General features: G+C 54.8%; 3 protein-coding genes across 3 annotated transcripts; 1 reads left to right on the forward strand and 2 right to left on the reverse strand.

The window, feature by feature from the left end:
* The first annotated feature begins 147 nt into the window (after positions 1 to 147).
* On the forward strand, positions 148 to 2705 carry nob1 (NIN1 (RPN12) binding protein 1 homolog). The gene is made up of 9 exons (XM_004086072.5): positions 148 to 305; positions 439 to 571; positions 958 to 1163; positions 1249 to 1368; positions 1439 to 1558; positions 1628 to 1834; positions 1964 to 2061; positions 2133 to 2277; positions 2346 to 2705. Exons 1-9 carry the CDS (start codon positions 237 to 239, stop codon positions 2613 to 2615), a joined length of 1368 nt encoding a protein of 455 aa, XP_004086120.1. The 5' UTR covers positions 148 to 236; the 3' UTR covers positions 2616 to 2705.
* Positions 2706 to 3589: 884 nt separating this feature from the next.
* On the reverse strand, positions 3590 to 9646 carry cog8 (component of oligomeric golgi complex 8). The gene is made up of 5 exons (XM_004086070.5): positions 9228 to 9646; positions 8946 to 9153; positions 4696 to 5520; positions 4094 to 4262; positions 3590 to 4019 (listed from the first exon to the last, which is right to left on the reverse strand). Exons 1-5 carry the CDS (start codon positions 9554 to 9556, stop codon positions 3799 to 3801), a joined length of 1752 nt encoding a protein of 583 aa, XP_004086118.3. The 5' UTR covers positions 9557 to 9646; the 3' UTR covers positions 3590 to 3798.
* Positions 9647 to 12819: 3173 nt separating this feature from the next.
* idh3a (isocitrate dehydrogenase (NAD(+)) 3 catalytic subunit alpha) lies at positions 12820 to 22811 on the reverse strand. Its single transcript, XM_004086073.4, has 11 exons — positions 22666 to 22811; positions 22198 to 22263; positions 21463 to 21546; positions 21281 to 21395; positions 17655 to 17842; positions 17378 to 17511; positions 17201 to 17303; positions 14263 to 14327; positions 14106 to 14190; positions 13886 to 14038; positions 12820 to 13166 (listed from the first exon to the last, which is right to left on the reverse strand). The coding sequence occupies exons 1-11, from the start codon at positions 22693 to 22695 to the stop codon at positions 13083 to 13085; spliced, it is 1107 nt and encodes a 368-aa protein (XP_004086121.1). The 5' UTR covers positions 22696 to 22811; the 3' UTR covers positions 12820 to 13082.
* Between the last annotated feature and the right edge of the window lie 473 nt (positions 22812 to 23284).

Here is a 23284-nt window from a genome sequence, read left to right on the forward strand (position 1 = left end):
AACTTGAAAAAACATTTTAAAATTTTTCGTCAAAGCTGAACAATATTTGAAATTGCAAAACAATTCGGTGATTTTAAATACTGAATTCTCCGAAGAGGCAGTGAAGGCATCACCATGGTAATCAAAGCCGGTCACGTGGAAGCCAACCTCACTTTCCCAGTGCGCTTGAAAGCTCGAGGCACGTGACAGCCGTCTGCCCTGTGATTGGTCGTTGATGTGGCTGCTCGTTTACCAAGATGGCGCCGACCCTGGTGGAGCATGTTGTCGCTGACGCCGGTGCGTTTCTGAAGAGAGCACCTCTACAGGTGAGAACACGTGATCCGCGGACAGGTGAGAGGGTGTGCAGGTATTTGGGAGATGCCGCGAGACCGGAATGTGGGTGTGGGGGGTGGGGGGGCATCGGCGTGTCCGGATCTGAGGCCCTGATCTGTGATCCAGGAGATCGGAGCGAACATCTACACGCTGCGGGATGTGGTGGACGAGATCCGGGACAAAGAGACCCGGAGGAGCCTGGCTGTGCTGCCGTACCAGCTGCACTTCAGGGAGCCGCATCCGGAGCACGTCAGACACGGTGACACCTGAACGCACCACGCGCGCACCAAAACATGGCACTTTACTCAGCTGTAACCATTACACAGACCGCACCTGAACGCACCACGCGCACCAAAACATGGCACTGACCCCGCCCCTTTCGACCGTTGTCATGGAGATTAATGCTGAGTGTGAAATTTTTGAGGCTTTGAATTTTTTCACCTCCATGATGAAAAATTTTATCAGAGGTCATCTGCCATGAAGGAGGCAGATGACCTCTGACCTCTGGTGTCCTCTCTGACCACGCCCACTGACCGCTCCGTTGGTCAGTGGTGCAGATTGACAGCTGTTGGGCTGCTGCTCAGCTGGGGGACATTTTCTGAGCTGGCTGGGTTTGTTGATTCTTTCCCGTCTGACGTTCTCCAGTGACCGAGTTCTCCAAGAAGACCGGCGACTACCCGAGTCTGTCCGCCACCGACATCCGCGTTCTGGCTCTGACCTACCAGCTGCAGCTGGAGCACGAGGGGGCGGAGCACCTGAGGGAGGAGCCGCTGCTGCAGGTGAACATCCAGAGCACGCCGCGCCACCCCGAGACTCCGGTCAACGTCCCCGGCTTCCACTTTCCCTCCAAGGTAAGGAGCGTTTGGGCCCCCGGCGGCGCCGCAGACGTCTGGATCTCCTCAGGAGCTCGTCTGCTTGTCTCCCCCTCCTCCTCAGAAGGCGACAGAAGCTTCAAACACACAGACTCACGACCACAAAGACGGCGAGAGCTTCAACAGCTTCCAGTTCTGGAGGGAACCCGTGGCGCCGCTCGACAACGACCTGCTGGCGTCACTGGTGAGTGTCAGCAGGTGGCGCCGCCTGGGGGCCTTGTGGGTTTTGTCAGCATGAGGTGTTGCTCCTTCAGGGTCCGGAGGAGGAGTCACATGACGGACGGAGCGAGGCGGCGGACGGAGAGCACTTCAACAGCTTTCAGTTCTGGAGGGAGCCGACGCCCATCATCAGCGACGAGCTGCTGGCCCTACTGGTTAGTGAAGGTTACCACGGGGGGCCACGCCCCCAACTCCTCCTCCAGTAAGGTGTGTCCTCCTCACAGGATGAAGGCGGAGCCTCTCGGTCAGACCCTTCAGCTGAAGACCGGTCGGATGACGAGGATAAAGAGAACGAACCAGAGGAGGAGGAGCCTGACGGCGGGGGCTGGATCACTCCCAGTAACATCAGACAAGTCAAGATGGAGTCTGCTGATTGGACGGCTCCTGCTGATGTCACAGTTGGATGTTTGACCACCGACTTCGCCATGCAGGTGCGTACTGGTTCTGGTGGAGAATTTAAAAAAAGGAGTTCCTGAATGAGCGTTCCGGTTCTGTCTGCGCGGTTCTGCTGGTAAAGTGCAGATGAGGTCTCCAGAACACTGTCCAACCTGTGTTTCCAGAACGTTCTGATCCAGATGGGCCTCCACGTCCTCTCCGTCGGCGGGATGGTGATCAGACAGGCGAGGAACTACATCCTGAGGTGTCACGCCTGCTTCAGGTGAGCGCCCCGCCCACACAAACCCACCGAGGACGGCGGCGCCGGGTACTGAGGCGGGCCTCTGTCTGCAGGACGACCAGCAGCATGGCGAAGGTGTTCTGTCCGCACTGCGGGAACAGAACCATGAAGAAGGTGGCGGTGACGCTGAACGATGACGGAACCACCAAGATGCATTTCTCCAGAAACCCCAAAGTTCTGAACTCCAGAGGACTGCGGGTGAGAGGCGGGGTGGGAGGGGCCTATGTGGTTGGAAGTCATGTGACCTGCTTGTGTTTGCGCCGCAGCACTCTCTGCCGCTGCCTCAGGGGGGGAAACACGGAGACAACCCCCACCTGGTGGAGGACCAGCGCTTCCCCCAGCAGCGCCTCTCCAGGAAGGCCCGGCAGAAGACCGACGTCTTCGACCCGGACTACGTGGCGGGATCCTCCCCCTTTAGCCAGAACGACGTCTACAGCCGCGCTGCCAACCTGCAGATCAGAGACGGTCAGTGCGGTGGCGGCAGGAGGCGGGCCAACCCCAACGCCGCCCGCAAAAAGTTTGTCAAGAAGAAGTGATGGAGGTTCAGTCCGTTTGAGCAGAACCAGAACTTTCCGCAGTCCAGCGGGTTGTGTGTAACGTCGTGTCCTAATAAACTTCAGACATTACAGGCTGTGTGGGTCACAGGGGGCGGGGCTAAAATCTGTAACAGAACCTTCACTTCCTCCTGAGCCGGGTCACAGACCCGGGTCTGTTCAGCGAGTGTCCACCAGGTCCGTCTTTAGCCACCGAGTCGTGACGGTCCAGCGACTCAGCTGGACGTGGTCAGTCATCCGTGTGCCCCGCCCATTTCTGAAGGCATCACATCCTGCCAGGATGGGGACGCCACAGAGATGAGAAATACCTGCAGAGGCGTCACACGACCACGAGCCTCTGCGGTTTACCATCGGAAGGTTTTTCTGAATCCGTCGATGTTTTAGGTTGAGGTTATTCGCACGGCGTCTGAGAAAGATCGCCAACATGAAACAAAGGTTGAAACAGTAAAAGGTAAGAACCCATGAGAACACGAGATCAAAGCAAACCCAGTTGTAGTTCAGAGGAACCCATCACATGACCCGGGAGGGATTCTGGCCCACAATCCTTTCCATCGGTCATTCAGTTCCGCCGACAGAGGCGTGGCTGCCGGGACGTCCAGACGCATCGACACTGGAGGGAGCGGGGTTCGAACGGCTGACCTGCTCAACCACCTGAGCCACTACCGCCTTTGCCAAGTCGCCTGTAGCGAGTTCAGTAAGTCTGAGAACACGCTGCCTGTGGCACAGCGCCCCCCCGTGGCGTTTGGAGGAACTACAAGGTTTGCTTTGCTGGGATCACAAAGGATCAGAGGGCGGGGCTTGTTGTGAACGCAGATGATCCAGTTGGATCTGGGATCTTCACAGCGAAACCATCAAGAATATTTCTAAATCAATTCAAGTCAGCAAAGATTATTTTAATATAGAATTTATTTCAGCTTTTTTTTTTGTTGCCGTGACAACGGCTGCAACAGCCTTCCTTTAGAAAAGGTTTCAACATTTTTATTTTTTTCATTAAGCGGTTTTGGATAAATACATTTCCCATGGAATAGAAAGACTCAAAAGAAAACGGTTCATCTGAAAAGTAGCAGAAAACTCCTGAGCAGAACCAGAACCAGATCCAAACCCACAAGTCCCTTAAACACGTCTCCATCCTGTGACCAGAGCAGGTCATGTGACCACAACACCCTCACTCCTCAGGCTGCAGCTCAGCTGTGGGCTCACAGTCAAACCGGGTCGGTTCTGATTCTGGGAGCCGGGTCTCCATGGCGAGTGAGCTCAGCTCGGCTGGGCTGCCTGGCGGCGCCGGCTCCTCCTTCTGAGAAAGCAGGAAGTCCAGAGGCTGCAGAACTGCGGCGACATCGATGCAGCCAAGGCCGCCGAAGCGGACCAGCTGGGAGGCGGGAACACCTGCACAGAGAAACACCTGAGCCACCGGGAACGCCAAGGAACGCCTTGATAAAGCGGGTCGACCGAGTCCTCACCCAGAACCAACGCCAGCTGCGCCGGAGGGAAGAGCAGCTGCAGGCAGCGGTTCAGGAAGGGCAGCAGGTCGTCCGCGTACGCCGAGCAGAACCGAGAGAAAAGCTCCGCCTCCCTGCTGCTAATCGCCGCCGCCTCGGCCCGGTGGAACCCCAGAATCTGATGGGTCACCTTCAGAAGAACCACAAGCTTCAGACCCGGTTCTGAGCCATAAACCTGAGCTGCTGAGCTCGTTAGTGAAGATTTTACTAACAAGAAAAACCTTAAAAGAAAACTCTGTTCTAAAACACGCGAGCAGAAGAGACAAGCATCGTTAAAATCATTTACACAAAACAGATGGCAGGAGGCAGAGGGGGCGGAGCTTTGGGTGTGGCCGCCAGTTTATTAAAACCTTTACACCGCTGCTCTCTGGCACCCCCTGTGGCCGGAGCTGGGAAGTCCCTGAGAAAAACTGCTTCCGACGTCACCATCGTCTTCATCAACAGGTTCACCTTGTTTGATCTTTTCTTCAACATAAAGACAAATCTGGAAATCTGTGGAACGGTTTCAGGGAAAACGCGGACGGTCATGTGACTGCAGCGCCCCCCGCAGGGCGGGCTCTCACCATGTGGGCGGCGTCCTGCAGACAGAGCGTGACGTCGTGCGCCAGGCCGAGGGGGCAGCAGAGCCGCAGGTCGTTGAAGGCGCTCAGGATGCTGTTGAGGAAGCAGGCGAGGGGGGGGAAGTCCAGCAGGACCATCGGGGGCTGCAGGGTGCCGGGCTGGACGCCGGGGGCGGTGGGGGGGATGGCCCCGCCCAGCACAGAGGGGAGTGCGATGAGCGTGTACATGTTCATGTCCTCCTGAAACTTGTCCACCGCCTCCTGTACAGCGCAGCGGAAGGTGTCCGCCGCCACCCGCTGGAACATGGGCGCCAGCTGCCCCCGGAAGTCCGCCCCCACCCTGCTGAAGGACAGGCCGAAGTACATGCACTGCCCCAGCAGCGAGTCCAGGCGGCCCCCCACGCCTCGCTGCAGGTCCCGCTCCAGCGTCTCCAGGAACTCCGCCACCTTCTGAACCACCCAGCCGTGGAAGATGGCCGCCTCGTTCACCGCCGTCTGGCCGGCGGGGGGCGGGGCCAGTGGATCCTCGTCTGAGAAGATGGCCCGGTACTGCGTGATGATGTCAAACAGGTGGACCCTGCAGGCCTCGATGGTTTTGGTGACGTGGACGTACGGGTCGTCGTCGGGGATCGCTGTGAGCACCGAGCGCAGCCAGGTGCTGCGCGCCTGCAGGAACTTGACCCGAAGCTCCGCCTCCGTGAACACGTCCATCCGCCGCAGGTAGCCAATGACGCGCAGACACACGGGCAGCTGGGCGTTGCTGCGCAGCTGCTGCAGCAGCTGGGAGAGCATCAGCTGGGTGGACTGACGCACCTCACGCACGATTCCCTGCAGGAGGAGAGGAGGAGAAAGGGGGCGGAGCTACAAATGAAGCACGTCATGAAGAAGGCTACAGAACCCGTTTTGTGTTCCTGTTCTTTCCGGTCCTGTGTTCCTGTGTTCAGTGCACAGTCACCACCAAAAGTCTGGAGAATGACACAAATGTTACATTTCTCCAAGTTGCTGCTTTCAGATCAGGGGAAGTGGCGGTTTTAGGCAGGGGCAACACGGGCAATTGCCCAGGGTAAATTAAAGTGGGGCTCCATCCCTGTGCCTGGAAAAACTAAAATTGCGCCACTGTTTTCTGTTATTTCACAGACTTTGGAACGGCCTAAACCCCCTGAAGCTGCTCCTGTCTTAGAAAAGGAGCCGCAAATGTGTGTCGACCTTTTCTATTAAAGCCTCTAAAAAATTGAAAACCGCCTCGCAGGATTTGACCTGCAAGTTTCAGCCAATCAGATCAACCAGAAAGGTTACCGCCCCCATGTGACAAACACGCCCCCTGAACACTGCTGGCAAACCAAGTCACAACTTTACTCTCTCAGCTCCTGAATGCACTCGCTCAGTTTACCTTTGCACTCGTTCAATTAAACGATCAGAGAGGCATCATGGGAGAAAAGGACTCGTCCGTTCACTTTTTTGAGCTTTTAACGCTGCCGCCTGACTCACGCGCCCTCGCGCGCAGACGGCGCTGCAGTTCCCAGCATCTGAGCTTTCCTCCGTGGACGCCCATAATGGAAACGTTGATGAGCTGCTGGACAATTTTAACTCTGTTTGTGTGGGCATTTTACATGTTATTGCTCCATTTAAGGTGAAACGCTGTAAATCGGCCCCGGAGCCTTTCCATTTACGCTCCTGCCGTTGCGCGGAGCGTAAATGGAAAAAAGGAAGGGCTTCATGTTTCATTACAGATTTTTAAAAACTCCTTGACTGAGTTTCAGGCTGCTGTGAAAAGTTCCAAGACCCACTTTATGTCGAATGTTGTGTCTGAGAACATCAGCAAGCCTAAGGTCCTTTTTAATTCTTTAAAGTCTCTTTTAAGTCCATCCTGCCTGACTCCTTCTGTTTTACTCTGTGAACAGTTTTTAACATTTTTTACTGACAAGGTCAGTCCCGTCAGGTTTTTACCCTCTCCTTGGACCCCTGACCCCCCTGTTTTAACGTCACCACCTGCTGTTTTAGATCACTTTGAGTCTGTCACTTCCTCTGAGATTTCTGAGATAGTTCAACACCTGAGGCCTTCCTCCTGCCCAGGTGACTGTGTTCCCCCCAGACTCCTGAAGGAGGTCTTAGATGCCATAGGCCCCTGGATAGTTGGTCTCATCAACTCTTCCCTTGTTTCGGGGGGTGTGCCAGCTGCTTTCAAACATGCTGTTGTACAGCCCCTTTTGAAAAAGCATAACTTGGATCCTAATGTTCTTTCAAACTTTAGGCCAATTTCAAAGTTATCTTTTCTTTCAAAAATTCTAGAGAAGGTGGTTTATTTTCAATTACAGGACCATCTAACAAAACATGATATCTCTGAGAAGTTTCAGTCTGGTTTTAAATCCTGTCACAGCACTGAAACCGCTCTCCTCAGGGTGTGTAATGACCTTTTAGCTGTGGATTCTGGGGCCTCCACTGTTTTAATACTTTTAGATCTCACTGCTGCTTTGGACACAGTGGATCACAGTGTTTTATTATCCAGACTGGAGCACTCTGTTGGTTCAAGTCGTATTTATGTGGCAGGAGTTTCTCTGTCCAAGTTGGACAGTACTCTTCTTCAGAAGCTCCAATCAAGCATGGTGTACCCCAGGGCTCAGTTTTAGGCCCTCTTTAATTCTCGCTCTATCTGCTGCCACTGGGGTCCATTTTTAGGAAACATAATGTTTCCTTCCACTGCTACGCCGATGACATCCAGATCTATGTTCCCTTAAAATCTGGAGGAGCGGAGGGTCTTGGCAATTTACAGAAGTGCTTGGCGGAAATCAAATCCTGGATGGAGCTGAACTTCATCTGTCTGAACAAAAACAAGACAGAGGTGTTCGTTTTTGGAAAAACTGACCTGCTGACAGGCTGCTGTAGGTCTGTTGGCCCCCTGGACCCCTCAGATGCTCCTTTATTAGGAATCTTGGGGTAAACCTCGACAGGCAGGTCAGTGCAGTGGTCCAGTCTAGTTTTTATCACTTGAGGCTAATAAGTAAAGTTAAGCCATATCTTCCTCCGCATGCTGTGGAGCAAGTGATTCATGCCTTGATCTTCTCCAGACTGGACTACTGGAACTCTCTACAGTGGTATTGACCGTCTCTGCTCCGCCGTCTCCAGCTGGTTCAGAATTCGGCGGCCCGCCTGTTAACGGGGACCAGACGGTGTGAGCGTATCACTCCACCGTTACGCTCTCTTCACTGGCTGCCTGTAAGATTTTACTTTTGGTTTTTAAATGTTTGAATGGTCTGGCACCTCTGTATCTTTCTGAGCTGTTACATGTGTATCGTCCATGTCGAGTCCTAAGATCTGAAGATGAAATGCTTTTAGTGGTTCCCAGGACTCGGCTTGTGACTCGGGGAGGCAGAGCCTTTTCAGTTGCAGGTCCTAAACTCTGGAATGCTCTCCCCTTCTCTGTGAGGTCAGCCAGAACCGTCAGTCATTTTAAGACGCTTTTGAAAACTCATCTTTTTAGTCAGGCTTTTAACTCCAGTGAGCGGATTTAGTGGGTCAGCTTGTTAATTTTATTCTGTTACTGTTTTATTGCTTTTATTGATTCTTTATTGTATCATATTGTCTCTGATTTTATGTGATTTTATGTTAAGCACTTTGGTTGCTTCTGCTTAAAAAGTGCTACACAAATAATAAATTGATTGATTGACTTTTAGCAGATCAATCTGTCCCTGATGTTTTTTGGAGAGAATTGGCTTCTCTGTTGCCCTTCTTGACTCCAGGCCCTTTTGCATCTTTAGGTGCAACCTTAGTTGCTACAATATCCTCCCCACTTTAATGCAACGATGGCTGCACGCGTTTCTCTGCAGGTCACCATGGTTACCAATGGATGAACAATGATTTCAAGCATCACCCTCCATTCTACCCCATCAGTCTGCCAACATTCTCACCTCAGCAGCTCCTTTGGTGACAGCAGTGAAGGTTTATTCTGGATTCCTTTTCAGGACAAAGACGGAGAAGCAGTTCATCTGATCACAATAGTCTGGAGTTTATGCAGATGCTGATAGAAAAACTTCTGACATTTATGCCGTTCTCAAAACCTTTGGCCACCACTGTAGAACCAGGTTCCTCAGCAGAAGAACCAGATCCAGGTTCTGCACTGAAAACCAGAGGAAGAAGAACCTGGAGGACCACCAAGCCTTCGATGGAACAGGTGAAACCCCGCCCCTTTTGGGGTCAGCTGACCAATCAGAACCAAAACAGACTGAGACCACCCGATGAGCGAGCGCGCGCCTCACCTGGATGACGTGGAGGCTCGCGTGCTTCCTCTCCAGCCTCTTGACGTAGGCCGCCAGCTCCAGCGCCTCCTCGTAGTAGGCGTTCCGGACGCAGGTGTCCATGAGCTGCGGGATCTCCAGGACCTCCAGGATCTCCGTGTGGCGGTTCAGCGTCAGGCTGTTCATGCGGCGGCTGGCGGCGATCTCCTCCGCCTCCTTCATGAAGCTCCTGCAGAGGGAGAACCCGCTTAGAGCGGCCGGCGTACGCAGGCGCTAGGAGCGTGGGGTCGCGCGCGCGCGCACCTGCAGCGCTCTCCGAAGCGGGGCAGCTTCTCCAGCAGGCTGGACACCCGGGCCTCCACGCGCCCGAAGTCCCGGTAGATGAGCTCGGTGCAGTCCGCGGTCCGGATGAACGTCTGATAGTTGGAGAAGGCGAGCTCGCGCGTCTGCTCCAGGATCTGCGCGCGCTCCTCCGCCAGCCGCTCGGGCTCGCGGCTCAGCTCCTCCACGCCGCACGCGCTCAGCTCGGACAGGTAGGCCGCGAAGTCCGGGTTGTCCCTCCAGGTGTCCGGAAAACTGTCCCGGAACATGGAGGCCAGGAGGCTCTCGTCCTCCACGTCCACCGCCGCCATGCTGCCAGCTGGGTGTGACGTCAGCAGACGCTTTCTGCTTCCGCCTCCACCTTCTCTGCACAGCGCCTCTCGGTGGACGGAACCGGGACTGCAGCGGTGACTCGACCGGACCAGATCAGCTGACGTGTTCCTGCCTATTCCCCCCCATTTTAAAAAAATAAGAGAAGTTTTGTTCTCCATGCTCAAGCCATTGTTTTCTGGATCTAATAAAAGCTCCTTCTGCTTTTCTTTTATAAACTTGATCCAAGTCTTCCTGTAGTTTGATCATTTGTAGTTTCTGCTCATCTGACAGCTGTCTGGAGGTTTTTGTGATAGTACTGAGATGCCTGTGATTAAGTCATGCTCTTGTTGCTTTCTTAGTTTAGCTAAATTGCCACTAAATGTTCTTAAAAACTTGGCTGATTCATATTTAAACAACTCCCAATTAACTGAGAAAGAGTTCTCCAATTTGACTTTATTAAAAAATGTTGAAAGAAGATCTTTAATTTTTGTTTGCACTTCTGTAATTTTGAGCAGCGAGTTGTTTAATTTCCAATAATGAGATTTACTGATATTTTGTGAGGGACACATAACAATATCTATACGGACAGCTTGATGGTCACTAAGTGGACACGGTAAGATATTGACTGAAATATCCTTATCTTGTAAATCACTAGAAATTAACCAAAAGTCTAATGGAGAAAGGGCTGTTCTAGATTTATTACTCCATGTAGAAGATGGTATATTAGGATGTTTGAGTCTTCAGATATCCACCAGTTTAAACTGTTCCATAAAAGATTTGAAAAATATATTTTTGGGATTATGATTCGAGGGGGGCCACCGATCAATCTGAGGGTTTAAAGTCATATTAAAATCTCCCCCCACAATAATTGCAGAGTTTGGAAATTTCTGAAGCCATTTTTTCAATGTACTCTCAATTATAAGAAATAGTTGTTTATTTTCTGTATTCGAGTTGTAGCCGTATATATTGAAAATAATTATATTATTATTGTAATCAATAACTTGCCCAACAAAGTGCCCTTTAGCATCAGATTCTGTAAGCAGAACATTCCCGTTATATTTATGTTTTAGGGTTAAAACTGCTGCTGATTTTTCAGATGATGAGAAAACCATAAACCGTCCCCCCCCCACCCCCCACTGTGTTTTCCAGACATTTACATCAGAACAAACAGAATGAGATTCCTGACAAAAGAAAAGATCTGCATTCAGCTGCTTAAGAAATAAAAATATAGCTTTTCGTTTGATATTACTTCTTAACCCGCTGGCGTTGAGCGAAACAATAGACAATGAAATATTTAGAACAAGAAAAAATACTCTCAAACACTAAGAAAAGAAACGTATCCTCTGAGCTTAACCTGCACAGCAGTAAATGCTCAACAATATTTTGTGAATACTGAAGGTATTCAAAACATTTCCGAAAGAGGAAAAACTGAACTAAGCCCACGTCAAAAGATTCTGGTTTTGTGTTTCCAAGTGGGCCTCAGTAAATTAGAAGTTCAGTCAGATCCATCCTGTTTTAGTTTTAGTGATTCTCAACAATGTCAGAGGATCACATGCCCACCAGTGACCTGATGACCTGACCTCTTGACCGTTGATGAAGGCTCTGAAGCTCGTTTTCCCTCCTCTCTGGCTTTTTGGATGAGGGGCCAGACTTTCAGCCGGGCTTCTCTGACAGCTGTGGAAAGATCCTCGGCAAAGCGGAGCTTCTTCTCTGTTTTTAGCGGCTCTCCAGACGGCATCTCTGTAGGATCTTTGGGAGAACCGGATGATGATCTCTGGGGCGTGTGCTGCTGGGATTGGGTTTCCCAAGGCGATGTGTGACATCAATGGCAGAGAAAGGCTGCTGCAGGTCTTCTACAACGATGCTCTGACAGATCTCAGTGACCTTCACATCTTCATCAGTGACACCAAAGAGTTTCAGGTTCCACCTCCTTGAATATGACTCCAGTTCCAGAACCTGGACCTGAAGAGCTGCCACGGTTTTGTCTTCATTCTTCAAACGTTGGTCAACATCTTTCAAAGACTTTTGTGTGTCTTTTATTTCGTTGCATGTGAATTCTCAGCTTCTCCTTCTCCCTTCAATCTTCAGCGTGTTTTCATCTATCTTCTTTGAGTTTTCATTTATTAGCCTTTCCAATGAGTCGGCTCGCTTGTTTATCAGCTCAGATAAAACAGCAATGACTTCATTTGAATCAGAAGAGCTTTGTCCAGCTGCCAGCAAAGCTTTTTTTGCAGCTGGGGGCCTACTTGGAGTTTTAGGAAGAGGAGGGAAAGCTTCCATGTCTGAAGTTGGTGACGGTTTGGTGTAGTCATGACACATGGTGGTCTTCAGGACTGCAGCTTTTTCGCATTCTCTTTCTTTCTCGACTGAACATCAAGATAAAAAATAAAAAGATCCTTCTCTTCCAGAAAAATTTTGAGCTGTTTTCTTGGTCTTTTGGATGAAATAGATGTTATGTCCGATAACTTTTGCAGGAGCTCAGAAGGTACGTACCTACGCAGACGCCATCTTGGCCGTTCTCGTTCCTGCCTATTTCTGCTGGTTCTAAAGGTTCTGATACAACAGAACTGGGGGGAAAAACCCAAAAGCAGATCTACCTCATGGATTCGCAGATGAACACTGGGGTTTAAAACTGAGGCCGTCCGAATTCCCGCTCTAACCCCTAACTACTAAAACACTAAGCCCTGAATTTTAGAAGCAGTTCTGACACCACGCTCCTTTTTTTATAGCGGATATGACGTAATCGACTTCTCCAAGTTGAAATCTAATGTGAGCATTTTCTGACGATTATGAGTCCACAGTCTCCTGAAAATAAAAATGTTGATGTTTATTAAAAAATATTTACATTTTTTTGGCAAAAATTGTTCAGACGCAATGCATTGTGGTCTATATTCGCAGATCTAGTGAGCATCAAGGCACACTGGTTTTTCAGAGAGACTTCTGGGAAATTTCTTGGATTTGGGAATTGTAGATTTAGACAAACTAGAACATGGATAACACGCTATGTAGAGCACTATGTAGTGAATTTAGACAGAACCTGAATCCAACATGAACTACGGCTGAATGCTCACTACTGACACCTGGTGGTCACCTGGTGAACGGGCCCGATTTTCAGTCCGTTTCCACCTGGAAGTCACGTGGTTCTTCTGAGCTGAAACGTTCGCCGTTTGGTCACAAACAAAGATCCACGTGCACAGCACGGTTACCACGGAAACACTGAAAAGCAGCAGGTTCAGCTTCTGCCAGGAACACACAGAACACATTTGGTTGTAGAAGATATATTTGTGAATTCGCCGGCAGGAAGCAGAAACAATAAATAAGTGCACCCCGCTGTGGTCAAAGGCCATAGACAAAACGCCAAAGCTGATCGGACACGTCGGCACTCCTGATGACATCACATTCATGATACGCAGGACAGGACATGAAGCTCCACCTCCTCTGGGTTTCCTGTCGTCAGTGTGTGAGGAGAGCGTGGACCGACACTGAAGCTGCACGGAAGAATGGTCAGGAGGTCAGGCCCCGCCCTCAGTCCAGGTCCTGAATGCGGCGGCAGATGTCAGCCGTGAACTCGGAGCACTTTGAGTTCCCTCCGAGGTCCTTCGTCAGCACCTGGAACCAAACGACCTCACTGTAACAACGCCGTTTCCATGGAAACAACCTCACTTCCTTCTGCAGGGAGGGCGGAGTCGGCACGCACACGGTAAAATCTTCAGCAAAAGTCTGTTTACCAAGAATATGGAGGTTCAGTGACAGACGGCCAGCGCATCATTAGGTTCCTTCAGCTTTGGTTTCAGAAAGAAGACACAGCCGTGGTGCAGTGGTCGACCTCTGATCGGGGAATTGCAGGTCTGATTCCCGCCTTGCCCCCCATGTGTCAAAGTGTCCTTAAGCCAGACACTGAACCCCCCCTGCCTCTGGTGGGAGGTTGGCGTTTGGCAGCATCAGGGCGTGAACGGGACTGTAAAGTAGGGCTGTGACGATAACCGCATCACCGCACTTTTGTTTTTACGTTTTGGATATGGTGCGTGATTGGAACTATAATTAACAAATTAAACGCATTCATCTTTGCTTATAATTCCCAGACTTTCCTTCTTTCTTTCAGACTGTTGTCTCCTTTTCTCCCACCGCGCGTGCGCTCTCACCGTCTGCCTCTGCGCTGCAGTGGATTTTCGGGCGCCGTTTATGCTGAACGCAGTACAGAAGTCCACGTGTTCTGGCTGGAGGACTCTTCGGATGAACTAAAGCCTTATGGCGCCGCCGTAAATAGCGGCCTAACGTTACCACTGTCAGTGACATCACGCTGCTTCCTGATTGGCTGTCCCACCCACCTTCTTGTCTCGGATGGTGTCGAAGCAGGCCGTCTGGATCTTCTTTCCGTGATCATGGAGGCCCATGTGGTGCAGCATCATGACGGCGCTGAGCAGCAGGGCGGTGGGGTTGGCCATGTCCATCCCGGCGATGTCGGGGGCGGTGCCGTGCACCTGCAACGAAGAGGCCGGTCACGCCAGAGAACGACATGTCTGAGTCTGCATACCGCGGCGCACGAACCGATTCAAAGATGGCGACGCCGTTGGCCCCAATGTTCCCGCTGGGAGTGACGCCGAGTCCCCCAATCAGACCGGCACACAGGTCGCTGAAACACAGTCACATGACCTCAGCACCAACACACCAGCTTCAGTTCTACCACAGCTGTGACCACGCCCACCTCAGGATGTCTCCGTACAGGTTTGGCATGACCAGGACGTCGAACTGCGTGGGGTCCTGAACCATCTGTCGGCAGAGAAAGCAGAATGTCAGGTGTGAGACGCCCTGGTGAGTGACGCGGGTGAGTGACGCAGGTGAGTGACGCAGGTGTGAGACGCCCTGGTGAGTGACGCCCTGGTGAGTGACGCAGGTGTGAGACGCCCTGGTGAGTGACGCCCTGGTGAGTGACGCCCTGGTGAGTGACGCGGGTGTGAGACGCCCTGGTGAGTGACGCGGGTGAGTGACGCAGGTGAGTGACGCAGGTGTGAGACGCCCTGGTGAGTGACGCCCTGGTGAGTGACGCCCTGGTGAGTGACGCGGGTGTGAGACGCCCTGGTGAGTGACGCGGGTGAGTGACGCAGGTGAGTGACGCAGGTGTGAGACGCCCTGGTGAGTGACGCCCTGGTGAGTGACGCCCTGGTGAGTGACGCAGGTGTGAGACGCCCTGGTGAGTGACGCCCTGGTGAGTGACGCCCTGGTGAGTGACGCGGGTGTGAGACGCCCTGGTGAGTGACGCGGGTGAGTGACGCAGGTGAGTGACGCAGGTGTGAGACGCCCTGGTGAGTGACGCCCTGGTGAGTGACGCGGGTGTGAGACGCCCTGGTGAGTGACGCGGGTGAGTGACGCAGGTGAGTGACGCAGGTGTGAGACGCCCTGGTGAGTGACGCCCTGGTGAGTGACGCCCTGGTGAGTGACGCCCTGGTGAGTGACGCCCTGGTGAGTGACGCCCTGGTGAGTGACGCGGGTGTGAGACGGCCAGGTGAGTGACCCGGGTGAGTGACGCGGGTGAGTGACGCGGGTGTGAGACGCCCGGGTGTGAGACGCCCTGGTGAGTGACGCGGGTGTGAGACGCCCTGGTGAGTGACGCGGGTGTGAGACGGCCAGGTGAGTGATGCGGATGAGTGAATCAGGTGTGAGACGGCCAGGTGAGTGACCCGGGTGAGTGACGCGGGTGAGTGACGCGGGTGTGAGACGCCCTGGTGAGTGACGCAGGTGAGTGACGCAGGTGAGTGACGCGGGTGAGTGACGCAGGTGAGTGACGCAGGTGAGTGACGCAGGTGAGTGACGCAGGTGTGAGACGCCCTGGTGAGTGACGCCCTGGTGAGTGACGCCCTGGTGAGTGACGCAGGTGTGAGACGGCCAGGTGAGTGACCCGGGTGAGTGACGCGGGTGTGAGACGCAGGTGAGTGACGCGGGTGTGAGACGCCCTGGTGAGTGACGCCCTGGTGAGTGACGCCCTGGTGAGTGACGCCCTGGTGAGTGACGCCCTGGTGAGTGACGCCCTGGTGAGTGACGCGGGTGTGAGACGCCCTGGTGAGTGACGCGGGTGAGTGACGCAGGTGAGTGACGCAGGTGTGAGACGCCCTGGTGAGTGACGCCCTGGTGAGTGACGCCCTGGTGAGTGACGCAGGTGTGAGACGCCCTGGTGAGTGACGCCCTGGTGAGTGACGCCCTGGTGAGTGACGCGGGTGTGAGACGCCCTGGTGAGTGACGCGGGTGAGTGACGCAGGTGAGTGACGCAGGTGAGTGACGCAGGTGTGAGACGCCCTGGTGAGTGACGCCCTGGTGAGTGACGCGGGTGTGAGACGCCCTGGTGAGTGACGCGGGTGAGTGACGCAGGTGAGTGACGCAGGTGTGAGACGCCCTGGTGAGTGACGCCCTGGTGAGTGACGCCCTGGTGAGTGACGCCCTGGTGAGTGACGCCCTGGTGAGTGACGCCCTGGTGAGTGACGCGGGTGTGAGACGGCCAGGTGAGTGACCCGGGTGAGTGACGCGGGTGAGTGACGCGGGTGTGAGACGCCCGGGTGTGAGACGCCCTGGTGAGTGACGCGGGTGTGAGACGCCCTGGTGAGTGACGCGGGTGTGAGACGGCCAGGTGAGTGATGCGGATGAGTGAATCAGGTGTGAGACGGCCAGGTGAGTGACCCGGGTGAGTGACGCGGGTGAGTGACGCGGGTGTGAGACGCCCTGGTGAGTGACGCAGGTGAGTGACGCAGGTGAGTGACGCGGGTGAGTGACGCAGGTGAGTGACACAGGTGAGTGACGCAGGTGTGAGACGCCCTGGTGAGTGACGCCCTGGTGAGTGACGCCCTGGTGAGTGACGCAGGTGTGAGACGGCCAGGTGAGTGACCCGGGTGAGTGACGCGGGTGTGAGACGCCCTGGTGAGTGACGCCCTGGTGAGTGACGCGGGTGTGAGACGGCCAGGTGAGTGACCCGGGTGTGAGACGCCCTGGTGAGTGACGCGGGTGTGAGACGCCCTGGTGAGTGACGCCCTGGTGAGTGACGCCCTGGTGAGTGACGCCCTGGTGAGTGACGCCCTGGTGAGTGACGCAGGTGTGAGACGGCCAGGTGAGTGATGCGGATGAGTGAATCAGGAGTGAGACGCCCTGGTGAGTGACGCCCTGGTGAGTGACGCGGGTGTGAGACGCCCTGGTGAGTGACGCGGGTGTGAGACCTGGATGAGTGATGCGGATGAGTGAATCAGGTGTGAGACGCCCTGGTGAGTGATGCCCTGGTGAGTGACGTGGGTGTGAGACGCCCTGGTGAGTGACGCGGGTGTGAGACGCCCTGGTGAGTGACGCCCTGGTGAGTGACGCCCTTGTGAGTGACGCAGGTGTGAGACGGCCAGGTGAGTGATGCGGATGAGTGAATCAGGTGTGAGACGCCCTGGTGAGTGACGCCCTGGTGAGTGACGCGGGTGTGAGACGCCCTGGTGAGTGACGCGGGTGTGAGACCTGGATGAGTGATGCGGATGAGTGAATCAGGTGTGAGACGCCCTGGTGAGTGATGCCCTGGTGAGTGACGCGGGTGTGAGACGCCCTGGTGAGTGACGCGGGTGAGTGACCCAGGTGAGTGACTCGGGGGCAGGAGCAGGAGGGGCTCCGCTGCACGGTCTTACATTAAGGCACACGGTGTCCAGGTACATTTCGGCGAACTTGATGTCCTTATAGTTCTCGGCCACTTCCCGACATTTCCTCAGAAACAGCCCGTCGGACATTCGCCTGTAGACAAACACGGTTACTGAGCGATAGGCCACGCCCACAGCCCCGCCTCAAGGCCTGAAGGGGCGGCTCACATGATGTTGGCCTTGTGCACGGCCGTCACGCTGCTCCTCTGGTTGTTCCTGGCGTACTCGAAGGCGTACTCTGCGATCCGTCTGCTGGCGTTCTCTGTGATCAGCTTTATGCTCTGAACGACGCCGTCAACAATCTGCAGAAAGACAGGAGCATAGGGGGCGGAGCCACAGCAGGACAGTACAGGTGAGGCACTGCTCTGTGCGACAGGTGAGACGCTGCAGATCTTCACCCGCTCGACCAGCTACAATCAAAGATTGCAGTTCTGCGCCGCCTCACCACGTGTTCGATGCCGCTGTACTCCCCCTCCGTGTTCTCCCGGATGGTGACCAGGTCCACGTCGGTGTACGGCGTCTTGTAGCCCTCGATGGACACACAGGGCCGCACGTTGGCATAAAGGTCAAAGGTCTTTCTGAGCAGCAGGTTCATGGAGGGGTGTCCCGCGGCGATGGGCGTCTTCAGCGGTCCTAAAGGAGGAAGCGGACCACCGGTCAGCAGCGGCCCCCCAGGATACACATCCACTGGTACTGGTTTGGTTTTCCAGGGCCGATGCTGATTATCAGCAGTCAAGAAGGCCGATGGGCCATATTTGGAGCAGATATTCATTAGCAATATTTAAAACAATACAAACTTTATTTAAACAAATGAATACAAACAGCATCTAAATAGATCCTAGAAGGACTAGGAGGAACAGGCTCAGCAGCATCTTTGTTCTGTTATGGTAAATAAAATGTTTTCTTCCTAAATAAAGTAAAACTTCAACAGAAATTGTCAAAAACAAAAAACTGCAGCAGATCTTATATGAAACATGTAAAGAACTCCCTGAAAGTTTAAATGTGACGGTCAGTCGTCTCAGTTGTTCTTTTGACCCCCCAACCAAGAAAAACAAACAATGTTTTTCCTACTCTGGGGGTCAACGTCCACGTAGGAAGGAAACCAAAGCAAGTGGAAAAAAAACCTGTCAGTCTGTGCACGTGTGTATGTGTAAGGCGCCTGCGTGCGTGCGTGCACGTGTGCCACGCGCCTGCGTGCGTGCACGTGTGCCAGGTGCCTGCGTGCGTGCACGTGTGTATGTGTAAGGCGCCTGCGTGTGTGCACGTGTGTATGTGTAAGGCGCCTGCGTGTGTGCACGTGCCTATGTGCCAGGCGCCTTCGTGCGTGCGTGCACGTGTGCCAGGTGCCTGCGTGCGTGCACGTGTGTATGTGTAAGGCGCCTGCGTGTGTGCACGTGCGTATGTGTAAGGCGCTTGCGTGTGTGCACGTGCCTATGTGCCAGGCGCCTTCGTGCGTGCGTGCACGTGTGCCAGGTGCCTGCGTGCGTGCACGTGCCTATGTGCCAGGCGCCTGTGTGTGTGCACGTGCGTATGTGCCAGGCGCTTGCGTGTGTGCACGTGTGCCAGGTGCCTGCGTGCGTGCACGTGCGTATGTGCCAGGCGCCTGCGTGCGTGCACGTGCGTATGTGCCAGGCGTTGCGTGTCTGCACGTGCGTATGTGTAAGGCGCCTGCGTGTGTGCACGTGTGTATGTGTAAGGCGCCTGCGTGTGTGCACGTGCCTATGTGCCAGGTGCCTGCGTGCGTGCACGTGTGCCAGGCGCCTGCGTGCGTGCACGTGTGCCAGGTGCCTGCGTGCGTGCACGTGCCTATGTGCCAGGTGCCTGCGTGCGTGCACGTGTGCCAGGCGCCTGCGTGCGTGCACGTGTGCCAGGTGCCTGCGTGCGTGCACGTGCCTATGTGCCAGGTGCCTGCGTGCGTGCACGTGCCAGGCGCCTGCGTGTGTGCACGTGCGTATGTGTAAGGCGCCTGCTTGTGTGCACGTGCCTATGTGCCAGGTGCCTGCGTGTGTGCACGTGCCTATGTGTAAGGCGCCTGCGTGTGTGCACGTGCCTATGTGCCAGGTGCCTGCGTGCGTGCACGTGTGCCAGGCGCCTGCGTGCGTGCACGTGTGCCAGGTGCCTGCGTGCGTGCACGTGCCTATGTGCCAGGTGCCTGCGTGCGTGCACGTGCCAGGCGCCTGCGTGCGTGCACGTGCGTATGTGCCAGGTGCCTGCGTGCGTGCACGTGCGTATGTGCCAGGCGCCTGCGTGCGTGCACGTGCGTATGTGCCAGGCACCTGCGTGTCTGCACGTGCGTATGTGCCAGGCGACTGCGTGCGTGCACGTGCGTATGTGCCAGGCGCTTGCGTGTGTGCACGTGTGCCAGGTGCCTGCGTGCGTGCACGTGCGTATATGCCAGGCGCCTGCGTGTGTGCACGTGCGTATGTGCCAGGCGCTTGCGTGTTTGCACGTGCGTATGTGCCAGGCGCCTGCGTGCGTGCACGTGCGTATGTGCCAGGCGCTTGCGTGTGTGCACGTGTGCCAGGTGCCTGCGTGCGTGCACGTGCGTATGTGCCAGGCGCCTGCCTGTGTGCACGTGCGTATATGCCAGGCGCCTGCGTGCGTGCACGTGCGTATGTGCCATGCGCCTGCGTGCGTGCACGTGCGTATGTGTAAGGCGCCTGCGTGCGTGCACGTGCCTATGTGTAAGGCGCCTGCGTGTGTGCACGTGCCTATGTGCCAGGTGCCTGCGTGCGTGCACGTGTGCCAGGCGCCTGCGTGCGTGCACGTGTGCCAGGTGCCTGCGTGCGTGCACGTGCCTATGTGCCAGGTGCCTGCGTGCGTGCACGTGCCTATGTGCCAGGCGCCTGCGTGCGTGCACGTGCGTATGTGCCAGGTGCCTGCGTGCGTGCACGTGCGTATGTGCCAGGCGCCTGCGTGCGTGCACGTGCGTATGTGCCAGGCGCCTGCGTGCGTGCACGTGCATATGTGCCAGGCGCTTGCGTGTCTGCACGTGCGTATGTGCCAGGCGCCTGCGTGCGTGCACGTGCGTATGTGCCAGGCGCTTGCGTGTGTGCACGTGTGCCAGGTGCCTGCGTGCGTATGTGCCAGGCGCCTGCCTGTGTGCACGTGCGTATATGCCAGGCGCCTGCGTGTGTGCACGTGCGTATGTGCCAGGCGCCTGCGTGCGTGCAAGTGCGTATGTGCCAGGCGCTTGCGTGTGTGCATGTGTGCCAGGTGCCTGCGTGCGTGCACGTGCGTATGTGCCAGGTGCCTGCGTGCGTGCACGTGCGTATGTGCCAGGCGCCTGCCTGTGTGCACGTGCGTATATGCCAGGCGCCTGCGTGCGTGCACGTGCGTATGTGCCAGGCGCTTGCGTGTTTGCACGTGCGTATGTGCCAGGCGCCTGCGTGCGTGCACATGCGTATGTGCCAGGCGCCTGCCTGTGTGCACGTGCGTATATGCCAGGTGCCTGCGTGCATGAACGTGCGTATGTGCCAGACGCTTGAGTGTTTGCACGTGCGTATGTGCCAGGCGCCTGCGTGCGTGCACATGCGTATGTGCCAGGCGCCTGCCTGTGTGCACGTGCGTATGTGCCAGGCGCCTGCGTGCGTGCACATGCGTATGTGCCAGGCGCCTGCCTGTGTGCACGTGCGTATGTGCCAGGCGCCTGCGTGCGCCCGCGTCCACGCCGTCACACAGGACTTCGTGGTCCAAAGCTGTTCCTTGGTTCTCCAGCGTCGTCTCTTGGACCGGCGGATCGCTAACGATGCTCTCATCAGGACTGATGAGGGTGGAGCACAAAAACACGTTTGTTTCTGAGTCGGCGTTCATGTTGGCGCGGAGTGGAGGGGGGGGGGGGTTATACTCGCGGGTCCTCAGTGCGGGAGGACCATCCTAGCCTGTTAACGGCATTAGCACCCGTTGATGCGGTGAAGGCAACGGCTCTGGCCGATCGTATGGTGACGTGCAGACGACTGACGTGTGGTTTGCATAATCTTTCCCATCACGCGGGACAACGCTGCAGACCGGGCGGCCCGGCTGCGCCTGAAGCACGTGATCGGCCGACCTGCGTCTGGGACGAGCGCTGACCTTTCAGGCCGATCTTGCTCCGGTCCATGGACTCCTTGGCATCTGGAGGGATCATCCACCTGCCGCCCGGTCCTTTTATCGCCGTGACGTTCCTCTCCTCCCACCTGATCGGCGCCTGCAGGTAAACAGCCATTACTCACGGCGCTCCCGGCTGCGGCCGCTCTCAGGGCAGACGCGCTCACCTTAGCAGCGTCGAAGATCTGCATGACAGCAGTGGAGATCTCTGGGCCGATTCCATCTCCAGGAATCAGAGTGACGGTCTGCAGCTGCACAAACACGCAAAGGACACATCAACCGCGTTCCACCGGGGTCAGGAGCGCCACTCTGACCCGCTCCACTGAACCGTCAACCCTCTACAAGAACCCTGGAGTGTTAGCGTTCACCCCCCCTCCACCGGTCCAATCACATGAACTGGACTGAGTGACGTCATCCAGAGAAAATGGTTTATTCCAGCTCCAGGTCAATTCAAGTCATCTCTATGGCAACCACTCACCAATCAGGAGTGGGCTTGTTGGAAGGCCACACCCCTACCACTGGAAAGGTGCTACATGAAATCTGTCAAACAGTTTTTTTTAATTATTATTATTCTGAAGGTCACCAGGCTCCACCCACTTTTATTGAAGCGTCTGATTGGTCAGTTTATGACTTGAACAAGTTGAGTCTTATCAAGATGTTTAAAAAAACGTATCAGATCCAGAATGGTGGTTCTGACCAATAGAATGACAGCTGTTTATTCCTCCACAGACGTCGAAGGGATCTAGAGGATACTTCCGGTTTGGAACGCCAGGGGGCGGGGCAAATCAGTCCAGTTCTCGTTTACCATCAGTGGTTCTGACAGATTGAGGTAAAGAACATAAATCTGCTCCCACAGGGAGGCAAACCTCCGCGGCGGTTCCTGCCCCTTCCCCACCACTCACCCCTCTGGAGAAGAATGCGCCCCGTGGGGCGGGTCTCCTCGCGGCTCCGCCCACCACATGGCTCACCTGAAGGAAAGAAGAGCAAATCCTTTACCTGGAAATCTGCCGTTGAACAAACATCTTTCATGTGTTCCGACCGTCCTCAAAGTTTCACGGAACCCTCACACCCGTCCCCGCACGTGAGCCCGCCGTCTAAAGATCTTTGTTTAGACCAGAGAACTCACTAGATCCACTTAACACCGACTCTTTCACAGGAAGCTAGCTTTCGCGGGCGGCAGGTGAGCGCGCGGGGCTTCCTCTGACCGGAGCCCGCTGAAGGACGCGGGCTAGCGGCTAACATCCGGGCGCTAGCGCGGCTTTCACGGAGCCCGCGGCGGACAGAGACACGTCGGCACATCCGCTGTCTCGGAACCACCGAAGTTCGGATAACGGACGGTTAGAACCGCTCACGGGGAACCTTCTGCTTACCAGTGACCTCCACGCGCTGCCGGCTGCCATCCTTCAAGAAGAAGAACTCACAGAGATCCTTTAACACGAAGATGTCTCACTACGAAGGGCTGAACACGATTGCTCCAAAGATCGCCTCCTAAAGAGAGGTCTCACTCTGACATCAATCCCATCTCGTTTTTGGGGTGTCCGCGTGACTCTGGGCGCGTTTGTACTGTGTCTATGTGTTGGGGGGGGGGGGGGGGGGGTCCGTCTTTGTCACATTATTGTGGAATTTTCAGACATGTTTGAATTTCACTGGACACGAACGCTGTGAAACACAGGAAAGAAAGTGATGTCACAAATCAATGCATGCTGTTGCAGCGCATGCGCGTGGGATCCTGTCCCGTTCTCTCTTCGCGATGCCTTCATGAGCAGTCTGTAAAAGGCCTTCCAGGGCAGGTTCATTAAACAGACGAAGCTAAAATAAAATACGTTTGTCCAGTTATTTTCTTCAGTTTGATGATAAACAAATAAATCAACTTTAAGCGCATAATGAAGTGAAACATATAATCTTTAACGTTTATTTATTGAATTCTTATTTTCCTTCGTTTTATTTTATAATTTTATTAAATAAAATGAAAAAGGTAAAAAGAATCTC

The sequence above is a fragment of the Oryzias latipes genome, chromosome 3 (genome assembly GCF_053564925.1).
Source record: "Oryzias latipes strain Hd-rR chromosome 3, Olatipes_Hd-rR_3.1".
Lineage (NCBI taxonomy): Eukaryota > Metazoa > Chordata > Actinopteri > Beloniformes > Adrianichthyidae > Oryzias > Oryzias latipes.

What these genes read in the sequence shown, in the direction of transcription:
- nob1 (XM_004086072.5), top strand. Translation starts at nt 237, where the DNA reads ATGGCGCCGACCCTGGTGGAGCATGTTGTCGCTGACGCCGGTGCGTTT. An exon ending in GCTTCCACTTTCCCTCCAAG is followed by an intron (nt 1,164 to 1,248) that starts GTAAGGAGCGTT and finishes CCTCCTCCTCAG; the next exon opens with AAGGCGACAGAAGCTTCAAA. An exon ending in TGAACTCCAGAGGACTGCGG is followed by an intron (nt 2,278 to 2,345) that starts GTGAGAGGCGGG and finishes TTTGCGCCGCAG; the next exon opens with CACTCTCTGCCGCTGCCTCA.
- cog8 (XM_004086070.5), bottom strand. Translation starts at nt 9,556, where the DNA reads ATGGCGGCGGTGGACGTGGAGGACGAGAGCCTCCTGGCCTCCATGTTC. An exon ending in CGAGCCTCCACGTCATCCAG is followed by an intron (nt 5,521 to 8,945) that starts GTGAGGCGCGCG and finishes CTCCTCCTGCAG; the next exon opens with GGAATCGTGCGTGAGGTGCG. An exon ending in TGCAGGACGCCGCCCACATG is followed by an intron (nt 4,263 to 4,695) that starts GTGAGAGCCCGC and finishes GTTCTTCTGAAG; the next exon opens with GTGACCCATCAGATTCTGGG.
- idh3a (XM_004086073.4), bottom strand. Translation starts at nt 22,695, where the DNA reads ATGGCAGCCGGCAGCGCGTGGAGGTCACTG. An exon ending in CTGTACGGAGACATCCTGAG is followed by an intron (nt 14,191 to 14,262) that starts GTGGGCGTGGTC and finishes ACTGTGTTTCAG; the next exon opens with CGACCTGTGTGCCGGTCTGA. An exon ending in GCGTCGCCATCTTTGAATCG is followed by an intron (nt 14,039 to 14,105) that starts GTTCGTGCGCCG and finishes TCTTCGTTGCAG; the next exon opens with GTGCACGGCACCGCCCCCGA.